Here is a 20,707-nt window from a genome sequence, read left to right on the forward strand (position 1 = left end):
AGATGCAGAGTGGTCTCCCAGGGCAGGAGGACAGTGGCCACAGAAGCCACACTGCTGGGGCCAGAAGTGGGAAAAGAAACTGGCAGCTGCCTTCAGTCTCCCATCCTTGTGTCACATGGACGGAGAACAGAATAGGTTGTTCCTAGAGTTTAACAGGTGGCTTCCCCAGGACCAGAAGAACAAGATTTTTCAAAATACCTACTAGCCTTAATGCATGAGCCTTCTGACATGAGTCAGCAGAAAAACAAGGGGAGCCTGAAGAAGCACAGCAAGTCCATCAATAACTGTTTGGTCATGATTAGGGAAATGTGACCACCACAAGCCAGAAAAGTCCGTGCAGCCTGAAGCATCAATTTTTCCCCCGGCAAAATTCCTAGGAGGAATTATCTGTAGGAACTAGAGTCTGCTGTTGTTGCCAGGGGTGAAAAGAGCTGCAAGACAGCCCACTCAGTAATCGTCTGTGTCCATGCAGTGGTTTCTGAGCTCCAGCTCCAGTTGTTTAATTCTGACATTTCTCTGTTTTAACAGCTCACGTAGTCTACGGATTTCTTCCTGTTGCCGGTAAAACATCTGCAAAAGCTGTAAGAAAAGTCACATTTTACTTCATTTACACTAAGAAAACACAAATTTAGCCTGTCAAATGCTGCTAGTCTCATCACATCACTTCTGAGAGAAACACCATCTAAGGCGGAGGCCTTCAACTAACAGACTGAGCATCAGCAGTGCTCCTGCTAGGTTAAGCTATGAGTACAGGTGTTTCTCAGCACCACTTAGTAATGTTACATCTGCTTAATTCAACGGAAAAGATCAGAAAAAATAACCTTCATACCACTGATCACTCGAAGAGAGCCTAGGCACAGAAAGTACTTGGAGTCTAAATTCCTGGATCTGCCACATCTCCTACTCTGACCTTGGACAAGACATTTCTTTTTTCCGTTTGATCATGCTCTGTCCTCTCCAGTTGAGACTAGCATGGCTTTTCACTGTGCATGGAGTAGAGCACCCAGCACTGCACATGTCGCTTCTGTAACCTCAGGGCACCAACTCAGAAACATGCAGAAAAATATCCTTTTTCACACTACAGGGAAATTCATTTGTGGAAATTCCTGCCCCACCAAGCTGCAGATGCTAAAATCTTGCAGAGCCAAAAAGAGGACCTGAGCACAACTATGGGAAGGAAATCCTTCCAGAGTTCCTAAAAGCAAACAAGCTGCACGTACTCAAAAATGTCCCTGCACTGCCAACAGAGAGGGGCTTGCAAATCACCACAGAGATCTACCACTGTACAAACTTTGGTTACTATACAGGGAGGGGATTGGCCATGGCTGAACACAGATCATGGAGCTGCCACGACCTTTTCTGGAGCCGTTCCCAGGACTGGGCTGCAACCAGCAGCCAGCCTCAATGGCACTGCACTACCAAATTCTTGCGCAGCAGTGAGCTGCTGAGGCAGGGACAGACCTTTCCCATGCCAGGGTCCACAACACAGTTTGGCACTTAAGACTACATGGATGCGCCATGGGCCAAGGGAGCAGGGAACACCCACTCCTCACCGGGCTCTCTGAATGCAGCTGGCACAGAAGGGTTACACTGCATAAATTCCCTTCTCTTCTCCAGAACCTGGAGGTCATGAAGACCTCCTTGTCCCCAGCCAGCCACCAGGCAGGCCTGTGCCACAAGAATGCCTAAGAAGTGAGAATACTGATTGCTCCTTCCTTTCCAGAACCCGCCAGCTGGGGTGCTCCTGGGCCACATTTCTGCTTCCCACATGGCAGCCAGGGCATGCAGAGCTTCTGCCTCGGCAAAGAACAAAGAGCTCGCACTGGCCCAAGTCTGCAAAATAAATCATCCCTGGATTGTGCCACTCTGTGAACACCACCCTTTTGCTAGCTGATTCTGGGCTTCCACCCCACAGCCCAAACCCTTCACCCCAGACATTCACACCTCATTTTCAGTTCTTGGTGGTGGACACTGAAATATGTCAAAGCCATTGGAGAGGCACATTTGCCCATTTTTCTGTAATTTCTCATCCACTTTCAGCTGTTTTCTGCTGTCTTCAATCTCATGTGGCTCCTGCATGTCCTCCAGTGGCATCCTTCCTCCCTGACCCTCGTGCTGGCTCAGGTCAGTAGTTTCCATGAGTGGGTCTGGCTCAAGAATCTGTGGTAAGGAATTCACAGCTGCAGAGCCTGGTCTCAAGGATACCAAGAGGGGCCCTAGAGAGGGAGGCAGGTGACAGGTTAGCACTTGCAAATCACACTCGGAAATCAGCTGTAAGCAATTCATTCAAACAACCTGGAGGGATAAACATGGAGCCACTTGCCTGCAGTAGCTTCCAGAGTTCACAGCAGTGAATATTTCAGCCACCAAATTATTTTAGCTTACAGCCATATTTGTTATGTCTTTCCTTCTCCTCCTTTCCTCTTTCTCTGGCAGTTAATAGGCCAGAGAGCCAGTGGCAGTTTACCCAGGCCCTGGGAACCCGAAGGGCTGGGCAGCTCTCCATGTACTGACCTTTGTTAACTCCATTTAGCCACTCTTGTGCTGTCAGAGCTGGCTGGGTTCCTGTGGTCAAGGGATAAATGTCTTCCTGGTACGACTCCGACTGCAAGCAAAAGAAAGTTCACAGTCACTGTGTCAGTGAAGTGGCAAACAGATGCCACCAACTGAGGAAGTTTATAGCCAGCTAGTTGACCTGGCAGTTAGAGAGACCCCTTGCTGCACCCAAGCAGAGCAGATCAGTGAGCGTGCCTTAGAAAGCTAGCTATTACACAGAGACCTAACTCCTGAGTTACTCAGCCAGGGTTTCTTGGCAGGACTGGCCCACAAACTGACCAGCTCTGTCCCTCAGACCAGGAATGAGAAAACCCCTTGTTCTACCTAATTTCCTGCCCCTCAGAGTCACAGAGAGGAGACGCCGCCATATTTTTCATTTGTATTTGTCCCAGTCATGAACATGACCTGAGGTTAACTTACCCGTCGAGGCACAATCATAGAGATGGGCTCAATCAGGCTTTTAGTTGGGATCAGTTTGTAGAAACGGAAAATCTCACAAGCTGACACTTCAAGGCCTCTCTTTGGCATCATTCCTGGTGGGATAGCATGAAAAAAAACTGGGATATAAATCTCCCTAGGAAAGTTAGTGTCACCTCCCATGGAAAAAGGGTCACCAAACAACAAAAGAAGTCACAGCATCAGCTCCATAGCAGCATGGTCTGAAATCTGCACCCAAAACTGGCTCAGTGGCTCAAATGACAAGACTATATAATTGTTTTTTTGTCAGGCCACAGAGTTACACACAGAGTCTGTAATTCTCATGCTAAGCCTCCTGTTCCTTATTCTTTGTCATGAGCTGCAAACAGTTACCAGGATTGAGCAGAACTGGCAGGTTTTGACTATCAGGATCAGCAAGAAGGGATTTCAGAACACCTAAACAACACCAGAATAGCTATATGGGTCAGGCTAAATGCCCTTCCAGCCCAGTATCCTCTCAGCAACACTGTCCCAAAGCAGAATGGAGTATGAGAAGGGTGTGAACATCTGCTCTGTCAGACAGCACCATTTGTGTTTCAGGGACTGGCTAAGCCACACAAGGTCTCTAAGGATGTGGTAACCTCAATGGATTTCTCTCCCGCAAACTCATATAGTCCAAAGCCTACAAGCATGTGAATTCCCTTAACAAAAGAGATTGCCTGTCCTTGGAGACCTTGCTTCATCATGTCCTACAGAAGCTGTGTCTTCTACTAATACCAAATTACTTCGTCAGACAGCAGATTCTATGTGAAGGAGTGTAGCTCCTTACATTACATGTTCATTTGAATGTGAATCTAAACTCTGCTCCTCTACATAGTATTTTGTTTTGGCAATATTGGGGAAGAAGCTATTGTGCAATAACCTTAGCAGTATTTTTCATCAGCAGAACAGATCAGGTTACAGGAGCAGATTTGATTCACTCAGGCCTTTTAGAAACACTTGTACACTTCCTTTTTGTTGAATGATTTTTAAAAAGACTGTGACATTAAAATCAGGATGCTGTACATTGGGAGGATTATAAAAGCTGAATAACTGAGAGATCTTCCAGTTAAGTAATTCATTCCTTTTCAATAACAATTTTTGAAGGAGACATGCAGGCACAAAATCTTGTGCTGCTAAATATCTGTACCAATGTCCTGAAAGAACAGGAGTCTCCACTGGTAGTGTGGAGTGGTGGCAAATGGTCCTAAAAACACATGAGTCTGTAGAAGAATATGGCTTACAGGATAGACTGGAGAAGGTTCAAGACAGGGCTCTCAACAGAGTCGGAGGGCTAAGAGCCAAATTCTGCAGCTTGAATGAGATAAGCAGTGGGTAGTATGTGGACAACTTAATAAGCAAGGGTCTCCAGTGGAAGAGAGGACACCTAATCACAGCAGGTCTGCCTCTAAATGGGAAATGCTAGCACAGGAGAAGGTAGGCAAGCGATAAGAGTGAAGGCGTTAAGATGTGGAGCACCCATTACCACAGAAATCCCAGAGTGGAAACAATGTCAACACAGTTCAATGCCAAAAATCTTGGAGCAGATTCACAAAGGACAAGGAGCATCCTCCACCTTTAAACCCAGACTATCCTCCCTTCCACCTTGACCAGGTATGTGAGAGGCGATGCAGCAGTAACCAGTAAAGCTGTCTGGCCCAGGCTCTGATGGTCAGAAGGGACCCCTCCAAGCTGTGACTCTGTAACGCCACCTGCAATATACAGGTGAGTTGGGCCAAGCTGACTGTTGTGCACCTGTAAACCTGAGTGGAGACTGGAATCTGACCTACTCTCTTTTCTAAATTATATTGGGCATAGTCCTGGACTCTGAAAGCGTCTAAAACAAAGAAGCCACCATCCTCTTGTAACGTTAGACATATGCTGCCACTCACCAATTCCCTTCTGCGGTAAAGGAGAACGATATTCCATCAGGTAGTTCAGGTATGGCTTCTCATGGCTTATCTCATAGTACCGTATATTTCCATCACCCTAAAGGCAAAGAAAATGAATATAATCCAGGCTCTGCTGTTCAGCATGAGGGTCTGAGAAGAATGTCTAGCTCCAGAAGCCATGCAGGGCCAAGAATGAACCAAATATTTACCCCCAAACTCCTTTGTGGGAAGGTTAGGGCTCTGCAGGGTACCTCCCCACAGTGAACATGGTATGTCTGCACTGGAAAATGTGGCCTAATGGTCCCATCCCATCAGCCCATGTCCTCAAGTTAACATGCTTCAGGAGTATCTGTGACTTCAGCCTGACGCAACACAGGCTGGAAGAAGAATCAGACAGACCAGCATTTGCTGACATGGAAAGCACTTACCTTTCCCACAATGTAAAGCATGTGCGTGTCTGAGTCATAGAAGGGAAACAGGAGTCCTGAGGAGCCATCCAGATCCTCCTCCAGTAAAGGCACAGAAAGGTCATTCTGGGTAGGATACAGGAAAAACAGACAGCTGCAACCACCTGTCAGTCATCTAAAGTCAGGTACACCTTGCCTGAACCCTACTTGGCAGCAGCATGTGAGCACAGCTCTCTAATGATCCTAACCCATGGCAGCTGCCCTGAGCAGAGGGCCAGGCACAGACTTCTTCAAAGCCCTATGGGGAGGAAATGGGTGCTCTATCCCTGGCTCCTGACTGAGTGCAGCACCTCAGGACAACAGTTCCTACCACTAGAACATCTCAAGCACTTGATGACAGGCAGATACAATAAGAAACACTGCCTGCCTCTATGTGGGCCATGAGACTCAAGGAGATGGAGGGGCCTTCAGGGCATGTCTGCATCATACACTGAATTACTTGTGCACTCACTACCTCTAGTCAAGGCAATACCTCCACCACAAGAACGGTCTACATCAGCCAACCAGTCTTCACACTGCACAGTGGGAAGGTGCCCATTGCAAGGGCCAAAGCTCTCAATCAGTTCATTACCTGGCAGGTAAGCCGTGTAAGGAGGACATAGCACACCACGCCATACTAATGTCATGTCTGGCATGTCTAATACAAAGCTATCCCTGCACTACTGAACGGAGCAATGTCAGGAGGACCAGTGGGGCAGAGTAGAGCATCCCATGGCTGCTATTGTGGCTACAGTCACATAAATACGTTTTTAGCATAGAGTTAATACATATTTTGTCATGCAGAAGTGCCCAGCTGCAGGCTCCAGAAAGCCAGAGCTTCTGTTTAGAAGCAATGATGACATAGATGGATGTGGACCTCAGAAAGATGCCTTCTGGGCAGGTCATGTGCCAATACCTGTTCCTAAAGAGGCTGCACACATCTGGCCTCACAGGTCTTCCCATTGTGTTCTCAAACTAAGTGTGGGCAGCTCCTTCAGCAGCTCTGAAGGCAGCAAAACTTTGGTGCAAGACCCATAGTGTATCAGAGCACTACTCAGCTTTGTGAAAAGCTTTCAGACAGCAGAACAGTGCTTTGCCTCTCACATATGTCATGTCCAAACATAGAGCAGGTCTATGATTTGCCATTTGGCTACTAGCTTTGTCTGGTACAAAGGGTGACAGCACAACAAAGAGGCAGCACAACAAAGAGGCAGAAGATTGTTCTGCAAGGTGGCTGATGTGAAGGGACAAAGTGAGATCATGACAAAGAAAAGGCATCTCACTGCATATGAGAGAGGTAGAGGAGAGCAAGGTTTCATAAGGCTAGCAGCCATCCTGATAGGAGATCATGTCTTGGAACTGACCAATAAGTGCTATCTCAATACTCTACTGTCAGGAACCATCAGAAATCAAAAACACCCACATCTTTTTCTCAATTGAGAGCTTCACTTCAGTAGGCTGTGTCTAAAGCTCATTTCTCTTTCCAGTACCAGTAACAATTGGCCAGTAAGACCAGTAAGAGATGCTTTAAGTCAGAGCTACAGTGACCATTCAAAGGTCCTTTGAATTATTACTTCCTGTAGTGGGCACAACTTTCTTCTGGTGGATTTTTATGCTGAAAGCTTTAAGAGCTTCTTCAGAAACCCATGCTCAGTTAACAGTGTAATAGCAGTAAGACCTATCAGCCATTAGGAATTCAACAGATCACTTCTGAATTGCTGTTATGAAATAATTATTGGGTATTTGGCAGGTGGAAAAGTTAAAGTGACAGAAAAAGACTGGAAATTGAAGCTGGTATGGTTAAGATTGCTGGTCAAACTCACTTGATCCCATAATGCAATTTGCCTATTATTCCACCGAGATGTTCCAGTAGAGAACAACTTTTTCATGTTTCCAAGGAACAAGACTTTATTGACTCTGTGAGACTTGTAGCTGGCTTCCTATAGGAAGAGAAAGGACACTGTGTGAGTAAGAGACACCACCTGTTGCATAACTACATTTCATGTTACATGAGGCCTCTGATTCAGTCACATCCAAAAGATCTGCTCAACCTGGCTGAACTACAGTGAGCAGGATCTCATGTGGATCCAAGAAAGGTAGCCTTAATTCATCAGGACCATTTCCAAAAGCCAAATCAATCTCTTTAACTATTGATTCACAAATTTGCAAGAGGATAGTCCCTATTAGTTGTAGGCAGGACTTTCTGTGTAAACAAATCTGGGCAAATACCTACAAAATGCAGTGAGCTTCACCTTACTAGCAGATATAAAGTACAGGTAACAAGAACAACTCTGGCAGGGGAACAGATGTATACTTGCATCCATTTGTCCACCTGATCTCTACAAGCCCTCCAAAGGCATCCCACAGAGCACTGCAGGAGGGAGCTATAAAAACAGTGCACTTCAAGAAGGGTTTCAGGGAGCAAGGAGTTTGGTAACAAGATGCAGAAACCCTGTTTTCAACAATGGCAGCAAGTGTTCCATGAAAAGTAGATGGCAATAGCACCATCTGGTACTCCAGGCAACATGGGGCACAGATGCGACGTCTTTAATGGCAATGAAACACTCCAAGGGGTGAGATCAGCTGGACCACATAGTCTGAACCCAACCTACTTGTAGGATTGTTCCTTCACGAGGGTCTATCAGACGTATCTTTCTATCCCTGCAAGCTGTGGCAAGGAGACTGCCATCTGTGTTGAACGACATGGAGAGCACCACATCTTTGTGAGTGTCAAGAATCTTCACCGGCTTCGAGATGACAGCTTTCACGGTGTCCAGGTTCCAGATCATTATCTGGGGCAAAAGAACAAAAAAAAATCAGCCCTTTACAGCATGACCAATTGAGGACTTTGTCTACCCTGTTCACTTCTTTCTCTCTTTTCTACATGTATAGGTCTTACCATTATAAGTGGTTGATCTCCAGCATTTAAAACAATTCCTGGTACTTACAGCAACTTATCAGGGACATAGTATCTGCTCAAAATGTCCAATATTCTAATTTCCTTTGCATTTATATACACAAAAATGGCCAACATCAGTGCCGATATTCGCACTAGCATAAGAATGAAGCCAAACAAAAGTGCATGGCATTCCATATTGTATCAAATTCAGTAAAGAAGGGCAGAGTAGACAGAAGTTCATCAGAAGACTGCAAAATTAGCAAGTCCTTTTGAATCTGTAGCAATGTCCTTTTGCCTTTGGGATCACCATGGAACTTCTCCCTGAAGAAGGTTTCTGAACTCTTTACTATTATCTTACCACCTTTAAATTAAAACAAATTTCAAAACACCCTGCTGAACAGGGTATCCCAGCAAAAAAGCTACACACAGAACAGACCCACCTTGTAGTCATAGCCGGAGCTGAAGAGGATGTTATTAGCAGTGGGATGCCATTCAATGAGGCCCACTCTTCGAGCATGCCCAAGAAGTTCCTTCTTCGGAGTGGTAATGTTTCTTGTTAGCAAGTGCTTGGGGACATCCCAGATTTTAACCTGAATGGCACAGAATGGGTCTTTGTCAGAGTCCTAAGTAAGAAGCTAATTTGAAACTTGCCAATAACTATTATTGCCTTAGCAGTGAACAGGAATGCTCCTCACTTTATTGAATGCCAGTCATTTAAATCAGTATCTTTACTTTTCTGTGGGCCTGAAGACTCATCTTTACCCTCTATCTTTAACCAGCTGTTCTACCAGTTTGTTTTAACTTGGCAATCCAACTCGTACATCTGGCCAAACTGTTAGCACAATTACAAAAAATATTCCCACAGATCTTGCAGAACTTGTCTCCTAACAAACTTTGAGTAGGAACAAACAAATCTGAAATAAACTTCAGCAAAGATCATCTGATCATCTTGATCATCTGAGGAACCTGAAGGTGCACAAGTCCATGGGACCTGATGAGATCCATCCGCGGGTCCTGAGGGAACTAGCGGATAAAGTTGCCAAGCCACTGGCTATCATATTTGAGAAGTCGTGGCGGTCTGGTGAGGTCCCCGATGACTGGAAGAGAGGGAACATAACCCCAGTTTTTAAAAAGAGGAATAAGGAAGACCCGGGTAACTACAGGCCGGTCAGCCTCACCTCTGTGCCTAGCAAGGTCATGGAGCAGATTCTCCTGGAAAACATGCTAAGGCACATGGAGAGCAAGGAGGTGGTTGGTGACAGCCAACATGGCTTCACCAAGGGCAGATCGTGCCTGACCAATTTGGTGGCCTTCTATGACAGGGTGACGGCATCGGTGGACAAGGGACAAGCAACAGACATCATCTACCTGGACTTGTGCAAAGCTTTTGACTCTGTCCTGCATGACATCCTTCTCTCTAAACTAGAGAGACATGGGTTTGATGGACGGACCACTTGGTGGATAAGGAGTTGGCTGGATGGCCGCACTCAGAGAGTGGTGGTCAACGGCTCAATGTCCATGTGGAGACCGGTCACGAGTGGCATCCCTCAAGGGTCCATGTTGGGCCCGGCCCTGTTCAACATCTTTGTCGGCGACATGGACAGTGGGCTAGAGTGCACCCTCAGCAAGTTCGCCGACGACACCAAGTTGTGTGGTGCCGTCGACACGCTGGAAGGGAGGGATGCCATCCAGAGGGACCTTGACAGGCTGGAGAGGTGGGCCCATGCCAACCTCATGAAGTTCAACCAGGCCAAGTGCAAGGTCCTGCACCTGGGTCATGGCAATCCCAGGCACAAATACAGGCTGGGCAGAGAATGGTTGAGAGCAGCCCTGAGGAGAAGGACTTGGGAGTGCTGGTGGATGAGAAGCTTAACATGAGCCAGCAATGTGCCCTTGCGGCCCAGAAGGCCAACCGCATCCTGGGCTGCATCAAGAGGAGCGTGGCCAGCAGGTCAAGGGAGGTGATTCTTCCCCTCTACTCTGCCCTGGTGAGACCCCACCTGGAGTACTGCGTCCAGTTCTGGAGCCCCCAACACAAGAAGGACATGGATCAGTTGGAGAAGGTCCAGAGGAGGGCCACAAAAATGATAAAAGGGCTGGAGCACCTCTCTTATGAGGACAGGCTGAGAGAGTTGGGGCTGTTCAGCCTGGAGAAGAGGAGGCTCCGGGGAGACCTGATAGCGGTCTTCTGGTACCTGAAGGGGGCCTACAAGAAAGATGGGGAAAGGCTGTTTAGTAGGGCCTGTTGCAATAGGACGAGGGGTAATGGTTTTAAAATAGAGGGGGGTAGATTTAGATTAGAAATTAGGAAAAATTTTTTTACGATGCGAGTTATAGAACACTGGAACAGGTTGCCCAGAAAGGTGGTGGAGGCCCCATCCCTGGAAACGTTCAAGGCCAGGCTGGATGAAGCTCTGAGCAACCTGATCTAGTCAGGAATGTCCCTGCTCCTTGCAGGGAGGTTGGACTAGATAACCTTTGAAGGTCCCTTCCAACCCTAACCATTCTATGATTCTATGATTCTATTCTAAAGAGTCTCAGAAGATACTATAGTGATTGATCCAAATAGTCATCCACTCAATGCTACCTGCTAAAAGAACTGAGAACTCCCCTGGTCAGATGACAGCTACAGTACTGTTTGTCCCATTAAAAAAAAAACAAAACAAAACCAAAAACAACTGCACCAGTGCTTAACACTTTGTAAATGACACAGCCCTTTGTCAAAGTACACAGAAGGCCACCCAGGTGGCCACAGAGCAGATGACCTGAACAGAGAGACTGGGCAGCACCCCACTGAAGTCACTGAACACTGGGAGCATGCTGTCTCATAACAGGTCTGCCTGCAGCCTTGCGTTCTTCTAGAAGGATGCTGCATAAAGACAAAAAACCTCTGTCCTCCTGGGGTGAAAGAAGACAGTAGAGGAAACCTGCAAAAGGGGCTGAACCTATGCAGGTAAAATGGAAGAGTCTTCCTCACACTTCCTCACACTAAACCTAGAAACACAAATATTTAGGATGCTAAGAAATTATTAGCCCTTTGGCTCAACAAAAATTTATACACTTGTCATAATTTTTCTAGGAGTTAGCCTGAAGCAAAACAGAAATGCTTTTTGAAGCAGATAGTTCACGGAAATTAGCCACACCTGCCCAAGACTCCCACTGTTTGGCTGATGAGGATCACATCTTTCTAAGCCAAAGAAGGAGAGGCACAAAATCTGGAACCTGCTGGGAAAGGTCATGAATACTTCTCAACTGTGTTTATCCCACTGAGGAATCAAGTCCATTAGAAACCTCAGAACTGCAGGGTCTAGTAGCCTCCAGACAAACTTCTACAGCACTAAGAGAAAGCATTATACTCTACAGCTTCAATAGCTATCACTAAAAGAATGGGGCTGAGAGAGTAGGAAAGAAGTCTGAGGAGAACTGCCTAGAATGAAATGGTAGATGGTAAAAGTAGGGAAAAGCCCCTGGCTGGAATCTCAGGATGCATTAAATGGCAGAAATTGGCAGTGCTGAGTGTCTACCCTGCTGCATCTTGAAGAAAACCTGACAAAGCAAAGTAAAAGGCATAGAGTTACCCCTCTAACCACAGGGGAGAAGATCTTCAGCAAGCTGAATTCCTACATGTCTGATGATTTGCCAAAAGGAACAGAAGGGATAAGAGGATAAGCCCCTTCCCCACACTGTTCAAACTCTCAGCCCCCAGCCCTTTGCATTGGCCTCAGTCCTAAGCCTGCCTGAAGCAGCAGTGGGAACTGGAAAAGGCACTGAGTGTTCACAGAGACTATCCATCCTCAACCATGCCCAAAAGTACCATTCTGTATGTTTCAGCTAAACGCCACAAAAGATAGCTGTGATACCACCAAGGCAAGCTCCAGAAAGACTGGTTAATGGCCAAGAAACCTCTGAGGAATGTGGGTGATGGAAAATTTCCACCATCTTCACAGAATTTTGTGGCCTTCCTCAAAAGATCCTGGGAGACCCAGCACAGTAAGAGCAATCAGATGCATCCTTGCACACAAGCCAGAACACTGGCTTATGGTAATGCTGCAAAATGGCAAAGCACCGCATCTTTAACAATAGACTGCAAGGAAGGCTTTGGGTCTAATGTCCAGCCCAGTGAAAAATACCTCCTCAGACTTCTCTCAGGACAGAGAAAGTGTTGCTGTGGAGGTGTCCCAACAGTATGTCCAATCTGAGCTCTCCAGTACAGGCCAGGACAAGTGAGACAGACGTTGACTCCATGGAGCGAGTCCAACAGCAGCCACTGAGATGGGAGCACAGCAAATCTGAGGAGAGCTGGAAATAAAAGAATTTTTTCAGCCTGGGAGTGAGAAGGCAAAGGTGAGGTCTTCTGGATGCCCTTCAGCTACATTGCAGGAAGGCACAGAGAAGATGGAGCCAGACTCTGTGGAGGTGCACAAGGACAGCACCAAAGGCAATGGACACAAATGGCAATATGGCCACTCCTTGGAGATCAGAGGAGCCCTGTTTTCCTCAGAAGGGTACTCAAGCCCCGGAAGAAGGGCCTAGAGAGGCCACAGAATCTGTAGCCTTGAAGATCTTCCCAATTAATCTGGACAAGGCTTGGAGAAACTTGATTCAACTGGCCTGCTTTGAGCAGGGCTTGGACTAGGTGACCTCCACAGGTCTAGCCACGAGGTCACCCTAAGAAAAACAGTCTGCTGTCCTCACTACTTAGCAGGGAGGGAAGAGGTGTTTCGACATTGTGTCACTGTGCAGGGGACCCCTAAGATTCCATTTCCTGGTACCAGCACAATGATGGGAGGGTAGTACCAAAAAGGAAAGTACAGTCACAAACACCAAGACTTCTTAGAAAAACTTTTGCTGCTGAGACCAGTGAAAAGCTCACTCTTTCCATTCTTTAGCCCAGAGATTGATCCAATGCCAAGTTTCAGTAGGAAACTGGAAAATAAAGCTGACAGAGAGCAGCCCTTCTGCATAGACCCCAGGGTCCTGGTGAACAATAGCGGGGTCTTGGTGAAAAACAGCATAAATATGACCAAGCAGCATGCCCTGGCAGGGGTGAAAGTTAGCAACATCCTGGTCTGGAACAAGATAGCCATTGGATCAAGGGAAGCGATTTTCCTCTTTATTTATCAATCATTAAACAACAGCTGGAATATTGCATCCAGTTTTGCACCCCTGGGTGCAAGAAAGATGCTGATAAACTTAAGTGAGTCCAGTGGAGGTCACCAGGATGCTCAGGAGGCTGCAGCACTTGCCCTTTGAGGAAAAGCTGAGGGAGATGGCCTTAATCAGCCTGGAGAAGACAGCTTCAGAGTGAACTGATAGAAGCCTTCAATACTTACAAGATTACTCAGAAAACAGAGTCAGGCTCTGTTGTGAAGTGCAGAGTGGGAGGACAGGATACAGTGGTCATTAATTACACTGAGGAGGTTCTGACTGCATATAAGGAAAAAAATTTCCCCATGGGAACAGTGAAGAACAGGAACAGGTTGCCCATAGAGGTGGTTTTCAAGACTCGGCTCCACAGACCTGCATAGGAGGTGGAAGTAGAGACTGCCCAAGCTGCCTTTCAACGCAAATGGTTCTGTGATTCTGTAACTACAGCACAAAGTTTGTGCTCATTCCTCATCTGAGGCTCAAAAGAGAGGTCATGGTGGCACCTTCCTGCCACAAGTCCTTTCTGAGACAGCATGAAATCCTGGCATATGAGTTGGAAGATAAAATAAAACCCTCAGGCAGCCCAGAAATTGAAAGAAGCCTTCAAAAAAGACATTAATATCCCAAGCAAAGGCAAGTCACTAAACAAGAAGGACAATTCAAAGAGCCTAGATTTCCAATTCAGGAGCGATTTTTGTCAGAGATGAAATGGCAGAGGATGTGCATCAAGCCAGAGCTGGAAGAAATTAGATGATGCTGTGTGGTAGAGGATGAATATACCCAGTGGACGAAAACACACGTGGGATCTCTGGAAAAAAAGCACAGTACTTAGTCAGATGTCCTCACTATCACAGAAGCCAGCATCACGTTTTTGACAGGACATGGAAAGCAACCTTTCAGTGGGTAGGTAAGGGCTAAACTGTCCCTTACAAAAATGAATTGAATCTTTCTATTCCTAATAAATAGTCTGCACCTGTTGGATACCTGGAGTACCAGGGGCACTTAGTGAACAATCCAGACCGAATGGAATTGTTATGCTTGTGAGCAGCAGGCCTCAAGGACATCGCTGAAGCTGCTTGCGAGAAAGTAATGAAGCTTCCTGTGAGAAAGTAAACGAAGCAGCCTTGAGAAGGAGGAAAACAGCTGGCATACGTGGCTGGGGGCTGAACGTGAAGCGGGGTGCAGGTGGAGAGAGCCGTGCACATGAACATAGAGACTTAACGAATCGTATTTTAGCTAGGAGCGCGTGCATGATATAGTTAGCCAATTAGTAGAGAGCTTGCGCATGATAGGGAACTAGAAGGGCTATATTAACCGGGATGTATCAACAATAAATCGGCATTTGCTTGATCACATTGATCGTCAGCAGTGTCCGTGACTTCCGCGTCAGCATGCACCTTCAAAATACGTGACTATATCTTAATTATATTAATTTCAGCCAAACCACTTTTTGCCTAAAATTTATACCTGATGTGATGTATTCAGTATCTTTTTATAAATTTGCATTAGCATGAACCTTTGCATCTTTGGAGTCTTTCTGTGGTTTCAGCAGGAAAATGCTCCTTTTCTTTTGCAGAATAGTATGACAGAGATTCCTCAGTTACCTCATAACTGACCTAGCATGAATTTACAGAGTAACTGAGTGCAGGAACAAGCTCAAACTTGCTCTGCAGGGAATTAATCTGAAATAGCTGTTCCAGGTTAGGTTGTATTGAAGCTTTTCTTCTAAAGTAAAGGAAGAATTTCATAGCAATTAAACTTGAACAGTCATTCCACTTAAAATTCATATTATCTTTTTCTCATGCAAACACACCCAAAAAGACGCAAGCCCCCACAAAACAGATCTTCCTCCTCACACTGATTTTGGTACATAGAATCATAGAACCATAGAATGGTTTGGGCTGGAAGGGACCTTTAAAGGTCATCTAGTCCAACCCCCCTGCAAGGAGCAGGGACATCTCCAACCAGATCAAGTTGCACAGATCCCCATCCAACCTGGACTTGAATGTTTCCAGGGATGGGGCATGCACCACCTCTCCAGGCAACCTGTTCCAGGGCTTCACCATCTTCATCATAAAAAAATTCTTCCTTATGTCTAGTCTAAGTCTCCTCTCTTTTAGTTTAAAACCATTACCCCTTGTCCTATTGCTACAGGCCCTGCTAAAATTTTTGTCCTCATCTTTCTTATAAGTCCCCTTTAGGTATTGAGGGAGGCCTCAATAAGGTCTCCGCAGACCCTTCTCTTCTCCAAGCTGAACAACCCCAGCTCTCTCAATCTGTTCTTATAGGAGAGGTGCTCCAGCCCTCTGATCATCTTCACAGGCTCCTCTGGACTCACTCCAACTGGTCCACAACTTTCCTGTGCTGAGGGCTCCAAAGCTGGATGCAGTACTTCAGGTGGGGTTTCACAAAAGCAGAGTAGAGGGGCAGAATCACCTTGCTCAACCTGCTGGCCACGCTTGTTTTGATGCAGCCCAGGATACAGTTGGCCTTCCAGGCTGCAAGCGCACATTGACAGCTCATGTCCAGCTTTTCATCCATCAGTCCCCCAAGTCTTTCTTGTCAGGGCTGTACTCAGTCCATTCATCCTCCAGCCTATACTGAAAGGGATTACCCTAACCCAGGTGCCCAGGTGCAGGACCTTGCACTTGGTCTTATTGAACCTCATGAAGTGCATCATCTGGAAAGTACCACACAGCTCTGACCTTAAGAGAAATACAGGAATCTTACCCTTACTTGTCCTTTTTATAAGTATATATATGCTTTCACATCTCATCCGTGGGCCTTTTGGTTTCTTTTTCATTTCTTTCCCCAAAAAGCACATTACAATGTAATAATGCACAGTACAAGCTGGTAAACTTACCGTGGCATCTTCTGAACATGAAGCTATTACAAAGTCATTGAACGGGTTCCATTTGATGTCCAGAACATTCCCTTTGTGCCCGCATATTTTGGGATAATGTGGGTCAAGCTTGCCTGTCTGAAAAAAAACAAATATCATCAAACCTAAGGTGAGCCATGGAATTACAGACATTTTCAAGGAAGATTGAAGCCAGCTCCAGTAAGAAACCAACCTCTTTCTGCTTGTTATGCACCAAATGCCCTGGGTGCCTCTCTATCTGTTGAGAATGGGTTTTTGCTGTCCCTGCAAGGCAAATCTTTATGATACCACTGAAAAGAAAGGAAAGAAGTGTTCAGGCCTTCTTAAGTACACACTACTATCAATAAATCTGTACACATGCAGCAATCAAGACTGCTGAACTTAGAAGACAGCATTTGGTTCAGAAACAAGAATAAAATATACAGGGGAAACAACTTTTAAAAATTAGTTGAATCTTCCACATTTTTTAAAGAGATGTCAGAAGACTTTTCTCATAAGCACGGAAAAAAAAAATTGGTTTGCTTTTATTTTTCAGCCTCATCAGCTAGCATTTATTTTTCTTTTTAAGCAAAAAGATGTTTGTGACACAAATTACAAATGTAGTTTTCCTTTCAACAAGCTACCTATTGCTTTCTGATGGTGTTTAGATCCAGCTATTCACTGGATTTAATCAGCACTCTGGACTCTCAAAAAAAAAAAGCCATATCTGGGCAGTACCTTGACTGATAAAAATCCTGCACCAAGTGCAGTAAGGAGTACTGAGAGTCTTATGCCACACGGGGGCTGTGTTGCATCATGATAAACCCATACTGCAGGCACAGTCTCTGCTACAAAGTCAAGTCGGTTTATTTATTATGTGCTAGGAAGGGTGCTGGGGAATTTATTAACATTGGAGCAGCATTTGCTTCTGCCTGTCAGGAGCAGAAGTATGGGGAGCTCCAGGAACCAATTTGCATCCCAGATATCTGTCCAAGAGCAAAGGTCAGTCACCTAAGGAGAGAGGCACGGTGCCAAGCTGGTGATGCCTACCCCTTACTTTTATCCCACCTGGAAGAATCATAAATCAAAATGAATGCAAATGCCTGCTCTCCTGCAAAACAGACATTTCTGTTGGTGTACTCCCTGCAGCTCTCCAGAGGTGGGCATTAAGAGTGCACAGCAGAGCGGAATCACTGCTGGCCCTAACCTGGATGTGGCTAGGACATAATTTTCCCAGGCTTGAAAATTTGTATGGTTTTGAAAGCAGAACAGGACATGTGTAACTATTATGGCTTCACTGGAAAGTTTGTCACATAGACTAGGACTAACCTGCTTTGAACTGAACACCCAGAGGGCTTTGAAATGTAAAAGACTGCTTTTTTAGTCTACAGCCTAAAACAATCCCTTTATTACAGCGACAATACAAAGTGACTTGGGAAGGAAGGCAGCAGAGAGATAAAAGGCCTTTAATAAGCAGCGTTCCCCTGTTCACAGTGTCCTTTTGCATGCTTAAGGGCTTGGTTTCAAGCTGGCAACTCAATGGGCTGGGCAGCCAGCTCCACAGGCATCCCTTGATCCCTATGGGAACTCCATCCCCTCCCAGAGCTGGCTATCTGACTGCACTCCGCTCCTCCTAGGAGACTCCCAGACTGCCCTGAATCTGCTCTACCTCCCCCATCCTGCAAGGCTTTCCTATCCACATGTCCCCAGCAGGTTCAACTGGCCCTGGAAAAGGAGCCCTTGCTCTCCCAGCCACCAGTCCCACCTGCCCCAATGCAACCCTGCAGCCCTGGGACAGAGGAGGACCCAAGACGTCCAGGCTAACAACAAGCATATATGGCAGGTAGGGCTGTTGGTCTCAGACACATATCTGCATGTGAAAGTAAAGCTCTTCATGTGCAGGGGAAATTTCATTCCACAGATCAAAAACTATTTCAGTAACTAGATGTGCTGTCATTCATGCAGAGGTACCTGACTTCCACTGCTATTTGCAGAGCTTGAAAACAAGTATTTTTTCAACCACTTGCTTTCTAAAATCCCAGCATTTCTGAAAAATATCCAAACTCAGAGTTCCTTGATGAAAACCACTTCTAGTGAGACAGCTCTTAAAACTCTCCCAGCAGATTTGTACAAGGTAGATTACGGTGAGATGGGTCCGCCCCCCTTCTCAGGTGTTCTCCAAAGGGCACTAACACACCTTGCCACCACATCACAGCACACCACTTACATATGGCATCAGTTAGGTAAGGCCTGAGGGGTCATCACAGGTTTAATTTCATAGTTCTTGCCCCCAGAAAGAAGGGACTGGGGTTTGTGTCTAGGAGGTCTACACAACCACAGATGCCCTCCTTTCCACACCTGGTGCTGACACACTGAAAGACTGGAGGCTGCAAAGACTTGGACACAAGTATCTCCCTGTCTCTCGGAAGTTTGTTCTCATTTTGCTTTATGCTGCAAAAGAGACAGATGCGGTCCCAAACAAGTCTGGCCATCAGAGAAGGAAAAAGGCAGGCCTTTGTCTTTCAAAGGAAGGCCACAAAATTGCTCTCCAAGTCAAGATCCTTCGTTGGCATGGGGTGCATGCACTTCCCCAGCACATCTGTGTCAGACACCAGACTACAGCCAGGCCGCACTTTGGGAAAGCAGCTCATTTCCCAGTTACAGTCACTGAGCCCGTGTCTCCTCAGACTTGCAAGATTTACAAAGGCATTCAGTCTGTTCTGAGCACCAGGCAGCCCCTGTGGCCACAGCCACTTCCCTCCCTGGTGAGATATGCTGCCCTTCCACCCAGCTGGCTTCAATGGCACGTCTTCATGAAGACATAACTGACACATCCTGCAACAGAAGACCATTCTCCAAGTGGTGGCAGATATTCAAATAATTCCTCTTCAGGCTGAATGCAAAGACTTGCTGAAAGGAGGATACCTACAGCAAAGAGCTCTTTCCCTACATAACCCCTGCTGCTCCCAACCCTACCCCAGGCTCTCAGAGAGGAAGAAAGGTGCAGAAGGCAAGAAGTGGTATTTATTCAAGGAGAGATGGGAGAGCTACTGGTGTCCATGACTCAGCAGGAGAGGAGCACAATAAAACAAGTAGGGAGGCACAGTTAAACGGAGCGAGGTTGAGCCTGCATTTGAGCACATCCTAAGGCAGGCAGCCCCTCCAGTAGCACACACAGAATGAACTCAAAAAAGCATTGTAGGGACAGCAGCAGCTCCCCTAGCAGGTTGTTCATCCTCCCTGGAAAGTGCAGCCTTCCCTGTCCCAGCTACCTTGTCCTCCTGTGGCTAAATGTGACATCCAGGCTCTTGGGCTTTTCCTCCACATTATGGCATGCTTGGGATGTGGCTGCTCCCTGTGAATCCAGTGAAAAGTAACCACATATCAGTTGTCCATCATGAGAGGGCAATACTGTCTTAGGCACATGTCCCCAGACCAGGCTGCCTTCAGTGCCCTGGCACCCGAGGGCACAAGCCAAGAGCCCAGTATGCTGTCTACCATGGGTCATCACCACAGGAGGAGGTGGCAGCCACACCAGGAGCACAGGTCGAAAGATGCCACTTTTCACCAAGTAGCAGCTGTTTGGAAGTGTATTATGAAAAAAAGTGACTGGTATTGCAGCCCCCGGCCTCAGAGAATCCCTTTCTGTGGGTGGCTGAGGCTGCTCTTCCCCACTAGCAGGAGTCAGGAACAGGTACTGGGAGAACAGCTGTGCGAAGCATAGCACATACAGATCCTTTCCCTGATCCACCACCAAAGCTCAACCCTCAAGAGACTTCCTGAGCTAGGGGATCTCTATCTGAACAAGTAAACCAAGTTGGTTCATAAACCAACTCCTCTCCATAACTCCATCCTATTTTGAACCCCTTAATTCTTCCTGGCTCACCAGCACCCGGAGCAGTAAGGTCCACATCTGAACTGCAGAAGCTTTCACATCTGCTGCAAACAGTCCACTCCCTGGTCTCCAGGATCCTCCTCACCGCACAAATCAAGAAGAATTGCTCCTTATGCTTCTTCCCCACCCTCTTCACAGTTTTATATATCTCACCCATTGTCTTTTTTCACAGACTGTTTGAGGCCTAACCCACAAAGTTTTTCCTCACATGAAAGCAATTTCACTTTTTCATTGATGTACTTTAATTATCTTTTTTCTGTACCTTCTAGTTCTACCATGCCTTTGACTTCTGCAAGCACTATTTCAGATCTGGGTGGAGTATCTGAGCAGGTGTTAAGAAGGGAAGAATTGCTACTAAAGATCAGCCAAGCTGAGAAGAGGTGAGAAGACAGAAGAATCAATAGCAGTGCAAGCACCTTCAGCTTGTTTTGCCAACAGTTTGAGAGTTGAGTCTCACCTCATGTCCCACAGTCACCAGCTGCCTGCTTATAGATGCAGCTCTGTGATAAAGACAAGTTCTTCAACCTAAACAGATCATGGTCAAGGGGGCAGAAG

The 20,707-nt window shown here is 46.4% G+C and overlaps 1 protein-coding gene across 1 annotated transcript in view; it reads right to left on the bottom strand.

Annotated features, from left to right (window-relative positions):
• Positions 1-268: 268 nt before the first annotated feature.
• The window catches only part of CORO2A (coronin 2A), a 57,141-nt gene continuing 36,702 nt past the window's right edge, over positions 269-20,707 (bottom strand). The window contains exons 3-12 of the mRNA XM_086770173.1: positions 16,261-16,377; positions 8,690-8,839; positions 7,963-8,142; positions 7,174-7,290; positions 5,333-5,437; positions 4,905-5,001; positions 2,977-3,089; positions 2,515-2,605; positions 1,945-2,216; positions 269-579 (exon numbers count right to left, since the gene is read on the bottom strand). Of these exons, the coding sequence (XP_086626299.1) occupies positions 448-579; positions 1,945-2,216; positions 2,515-2,605; positions 2,977-3,089; positions 4,905-5,001; positions 5,333-5,437; positions 7,174-7,290; positions 7,963-8,142; positions 8,690-8,839; positions 16,261-16,377 (1,374 nt within the window). The 3' untranslated portion in view covers positions 269-447. The remainder of the gene's footprint in view (positions 580-1,944; positions 2,217-2,514; positions 2,606-2,976; positions 3,090-4,904; positions 5,002-5,332; positions 5,438-7,173; positions 7,291-7,962; positions 8,143-8,689; positions 8,840-16,260; positions 16,378-20,707) is intronic.

This window comes from Chlamydotis macqueenii, chromosome Z (assembly GCF_036417535.1).
Source record: "Chlamydotis macqueenii isolate bChlMac1 chromosome Z, bChlMac1.mat, whole genome shotgun sequence".
NCBI lineage: Eukaryota > Metazoa > Chordata > Aves > Otidiformes > Otididae > Chlamydotis > Chlamydotis macqueenii.